The sequence below is a fragment of the Stylophora pistillata genome, chromosome 12 (assembly GCF_964205215.1).
Source record: "Stylophora pistillata chromosome 12, jaStyPist1.2, whole genome shotgun sequence".
NCBI classification, from domain to species: Eukaryota; Metazoa; Cnidaria; class Anthozoa; order Scleractinia; family Pocilloporidae; genus Stylophora; species Stylophora pistillata.
In genome coordinates this window covers 18,305,001-18,310,000 of record NC_142530.1, presented here as the reverse complement: position 1 = coordinate 18,310,000, position 5,000 = coordinate 18,305,001, and the positions used below count along the sequence as shown (strand labels likewise).

The 5,000-nt window shown below is 39.7% G+C and overlaps 2 protein-coding genes across 3 annotated transcripts in view; both read left to right on the top strand.

The window, feature by feature from the left end:
- LOC148719059 (uncharacterized) overlaps positions 1–650 on the top strand; it is a 2,435-nt gene extending 1,785 nt beyond the window's left edge. Inside the window, exon 1 of the mRNA XM_088741725.1 lies at positions 1–650. This exon is cut by the window's left edge and continues 1,785 nt beyond it. Within this exon, the coding sequence (XP_088597851.1) occupies positions 1–430 (430 nt within the window). The 3' untranslated portion in view covers positions 431–650.
- A 1,926-nt stretch (positions 651–2,576) lies between these two features.
- LOC111331501 (adrenocorticotropic hormone receptor-like) overlaps positions 2,577–5,000 on the top strand; it is a 15,774-nt gene continuing 13,350 nt past the window's right edge. The window contains exon 1 of one of the 2 annotated variants that reach the window (XM_088741929.1): positions 2,577–5,000. This exon is cut by the window's right edge and continues 13 nt beyond it. In XM_088741929.1, the coding sequence (XP_088598055.1) occupies positions 2,916–3,818 (903 nt within the window). In that variant the 5' untranslated portion in view covers positions 2,577–2,915 and the 3' untranslated portion in view covers positions 3,819–5,000. The other variant, XM_088741928.1, reaches the window with a different exon arrangement.

The window sequence follows — 5,000 nt, the reverse complement described above, 5'->3', positions numbered from 1 at the left end:
ACAGAAATTCAGTGTGCAGTTCCACAATGTTGTTCGTGCATTTAAGGCTGCACGGTTATGTTGCCCAGTACAGGTGCAAGCACTACGTCCAACTGCTGTATCAGTCCAGGACCTAAAGCAATTTAGTTTCATTACTGATGCAGAGGTTGTACAGCTTGTGGAAGAGCTGCCAAACTATCTGGCCACTGCTGATGGTGCAGCCATTGAAACAGAAGAAGACAAAGTACATTGGTGGGCTACACATGCCGCTGCTCTCCCAAATTGGTCTGCTGCAGTCAAAAAGATCTTGTTGGTGCAGCCTAGTTCAGCATCGGCTGAACGAGTGTTTAGCCTGCTACAAAATGCATTTAGTAAGCAGCAAGAGGCAGCATTAGAGGAAACAGTGGAAACATCGGTCATGTTACGTTACAATGACAATAAGCGCCCATGAAATCATGAATTATGTGTCGGTAGAGGGGTAGCTGGTGGTGCAAAACCTTCAGGGACAGTGTAAATATTGTAAATATTGAAAGAACATGGCTTTATACCACAAACACTCGTTTATGTCAGAGAAACTTTATATCCTTAATAAGCATATTAGCAAAGTTTGTTTTGTTCGAATACAATCACGTGGTTGCGTTAAGCGAAATTTATTAATGAAATCGTTATTTGAGTTGTAAATCAATCTCTTACACCCAAAAATAGAGAGCAACTTTTGAGAAACTTTTGGATTTTGGGGCAACTTTTGAGCAACTTTTAGAATTTTGGAGCAACTTTTGAGCAACTTTTTTGGAAAATTGGAGCAACTTTTTGAGAAAATTGGAGCAACTTAGGGACAGCCCTACTCCTCAGTATTAGGTATTAATACTGCGTATTCTGTCTTAATAATCTTCTCTTTACATATACTTCGGCATATGACTCAGAGAATTTGTTTAACAACCAAGCTAGGAGCCTTCAGTTAGTAACCAAGTCCTTTTTTCTTATGACTTAAATGTTTGATTCACAACTGATAGCAGCGTCAGGAGAAATTTCATACTAGTCACGTGATTGGGGCAATAGTTTTGAACAACATATCTTGAAGGCGACTGTTGTTATTCTATCTTCTTGCAGTATTTCATGTTAACAAGAATTTAATCGAGGCAGTTGTTTAATCATTATGTCCTTATTAGGGTCGTTGCTGGAATTATTTCAGAGAGAGGGCTACGGTTATCAGCTTCGCCTCGTCTTACATGAGGTAGTTTATAGGTCCAATATTGTGTATCAGCGGGTTTGTATTAACGCGGACAGAAGAACGGGCAAATGGAGTATCTTACGCTAGAAAGATTCATACCCTACAGATTCTTCGAATGTGTGCATTTAACACTCAAATCAAAGGGTTTGTATCTTGTTGACAAAAAAACTAATGGTTATCTCGCAAAAGGGGTGGGGTGGGGGTATGGGGTTAATAAGCCTCGTAGCCAGACCTTCCACGGCCATACATTTCAGTTACAGTAACACGGTAGGATCTGGATACCAGTTAGGAGTTAAGAGCACCTCACCAGCTCCCCCTCCCCCCTCCCCTTACGTAGTCATGCTTTATCCACCTAAACTCAACCTCCGCAAGTGGAAGCCAACTGAAAGATTGACCTTCCGTGCCACAAGGGGCCGGCTAAGTAAACTCCCTAAATAATTTTTGTTGAGTTTCAGCATTTCGAAAATGTCCAAAAGAAAGAAAACCCTGGCTCATTTTCACATCAATATAATAGATAAGCAGGATATCTCGAGCCAGATCTTTCACGGTCAAGCGGTTGTTTCATTTCAGTTACAGTTACGCGGTAAGATCTGGGCGCGAGATTAGTAATCAGGTCATAATAAGCCTGCGTGTATAAGTAGGTCAAAGTCCAAGATAACAGGAAGCAATATTGAATGCAACAAGAACAGCAACAACAACAACAAAAAAAACAAAACAAACAGACGAAAGAATCATCCCAAGCCAGCTTCTGTGCACCTGCCCAACCGTTTGGGATCTTTAAATTGATTGTCTTTTGGTCTTCAACTTTCGAAAGCTTGCATTTGTTTGATTAAATAGATATTTTGGTTAGGACGTTTGTTTTGGGGGAAGTAATCGATTTACTTGCATATGCGATAAAAGAATGGAGCTCTATATTTCGGCTGGCCAAACCAGCCTTCTTCAGGTGCAGTGAAGAAGGCTGGTTTGGCCAGCCGAAATATAGTTCTCCGTCTTAAAACTTATCTACGTTGTATCGGTCTTGCCTCTATATCTATATTCGTTATTTTGGGCCGATTAGATCACTGCTGATCCAACGTACAAGAGAAGGATTATCGTCCACGGTTGCTTGCTAAACATTTCACAGATAAAAGAATGGGCGTTTTTTTTAAATGATTAGCTGACTTACGGGATTATTCTGCGACCAACTTTCCCTTTGAGTGTTTTTGGCGGTTTCCTTCCTATCCTTCTGAGCGGTTTCCTTTTGCAAATAAACGTTGGCTGGACACTTTGGGACGAGTGGTTGACGCAAGTAATTTGATAGCCGAGTGAAGGTATATTGCTTACAAGACAAAATGGTCTACAAGGAAAACAATTTCACGGGGTTGAACAGTAATTCTCATATTTTACAACTCCCTGAAGGTATTTACACTCTTTCTACGCGCACATTTTGCTTACGCGACGTTTAACCTTTAGGGTTGAATGATTATTCGCCACCTAGTTCTTTTTTAGCCTTTCTCCTGTTGACAAAACTTAAACAATTTGAGGTAGGCAGGTGGTTCGACAACCTAAATGGAGACTTTGAAGAACAATAGAAACTCTAGATAAACAGTAATTTCGTTTTTCTATTCATAGTAAACAAAATTTCGCTTAGCAAATAACGAATGAAAGTGTTTCTATTGAAAATCTAGTGGTCTCTGAGGAAGAAACAGCCACACAGAGCGCCAAAATGTCCAAGGCGGTCGCTTTGGTATTCACTGCTATCTACGCGGTTCAAGCAACCATCATCATCATTGGGAACACCTTCACCATTTTTGTCTTTTGGACTCAACGATTCCGTCTTAAACGATTTTGTTACCTATTGATCAACCTTGCAGTTTGTGACTTACTCGTGGGAATAACAGAACCGATTATTCTCGGTGTCTCAAAGTTTCAAGGAATGACTGCAGCTGGACGCAGAAAAGGAGGAAATATTAAGAATCTGTGGAGCCTTTTGTTTACGTCCACGCAAGTGCTCGCCTTCACCACGTCCGTGTTTTTTCTTGCCATCATCTCACTGGAACGTGTTTATGCGGTCTTGTGGCCTCTTCGTCATCGCGTAGAAAAGACATCTCTCTACATTTCCAGCATTATTTTGGTTTGGGCCGGTGGACTTTGTTTGAGTAGAATGTCTTTGATGGAGATGTACCACCCAGACGTAGAGAGGAGGAGTGTCGTTGTCGCCACTCACATATCTCTTTTTATTGCTCTGATGATTACCTGTGCCAGCTACTTTACGATCTGCTCACGATTGCGGAGTAAAAAAACAGCATCTGGATTGATGGTCCAGCGCAACCAACAGTCTTCTTTGCGACACTCAAGGACATTTTTCGTGGTAGTTGCTGTGTCACTGGTTTTTTGGCTGCCAGCATTTGCTGTGTACATCGCGAAAGAGTTCTGCTTGTGCTTTCCGGCACCTGTGGTTTGGTTTGCAAGTGCTCTCCGTTTGGCAAACTCTATGGTTAATCCCTTCGTGTACAGCCTGAGGATGCCTATTTTTAAGGATGCTCTAACTAAGCTGTGGAGAAGGCATCAGGGAAAAATTGAACTCAGATCTATCCGCATAAACATCACTGCAAAATCCAGGGTATAAAATGTTGTGCCGATAACGGTACGAGAAAGTCTTTTTTGAGGCCCGTTATCAATTGGGTGCCAGAACCGTCTTGATTTGGAAACACAACAGAATTATTCGCTCATCATCGTTATTTATTAGATACTTCGACTGTTAAATAGTGTGCCTCTCTTCCTATGCTTACCTCATAGCCAATTTAATTTGTGTATACATGTATATCCTGATTCCGTGAACACCTAGAGGAGCAAACGCGAAGCTCGAGCGACTGGTGACGAGTGTGAAAGACAAAGTCCGCGTTCCTTCCTCTCATTTCGCACTCAAATAATGAGCCCTACTCTCGATCCAACAGGAAAAATATTTAAGAGGGTCTTTAAAGTTTTGGTCAAAAGTAATGAAAATGAAAATTCGCAAATTTCATTCTTTGTTAGAACCAAATTTCGTAGAAATTTCCCAACAAAAACATCTTTTGCAATGTTTCACGCAAAATTTTTCCACAGAAAGAGAACAAAATTCACCTACTAGTCATATGGTTTCGCTTTTGGTAAGGAAGATATATGGCAGTGCATAGCGCTGGCGTTGAAAATCTTGAGGGAAAGTTCTTGCGCAGATAACCGCGCTCATGCTGGAAAAGATAAAAATTTTCGTCAAATAAACAAATTATTTCCTCACATAATTTCATTGTAAAAAATATAACTTGTTTGATGCATAGGAAGATTTTGTGTTTTCATTAAAAAAAAAAAAGAAGGAAAATTTTACAAGATTAAGATAACATCACGAAAACCAAGCTTCATTTCCAATTTTTTTTTTTTGCTCTTAATTTTCCAGAAAATTTCTCAATTCCCCTCTCGATCTTCCAAAATAAAGTAAATTGATACTTTTAAACTGTATCAATATTTTTTTACATATCTTGACGATAGAGAAGAAGGAAAAAAAATAAACCACATTAGCGAAGGACATATCTAACATATGTAAAGTAGAACACAGGGAGTTCTGTCTGCTTTTTTAAGCACCATTATTAGCATGTCTTTTGGCGGCGTTTGCTTGAAGTAAACAATGAATTTATTTGATACACTTTAATTAAAAAACGGCTCGTTAAACACAATATAGAACATCTAACTCTCAAGGATTCAAATGACAACTTTTAAAGCTTTCTCCAATTGCGGCCGTTTTAATGTCAATGTACCTTTTCTCCAATGCCAATAT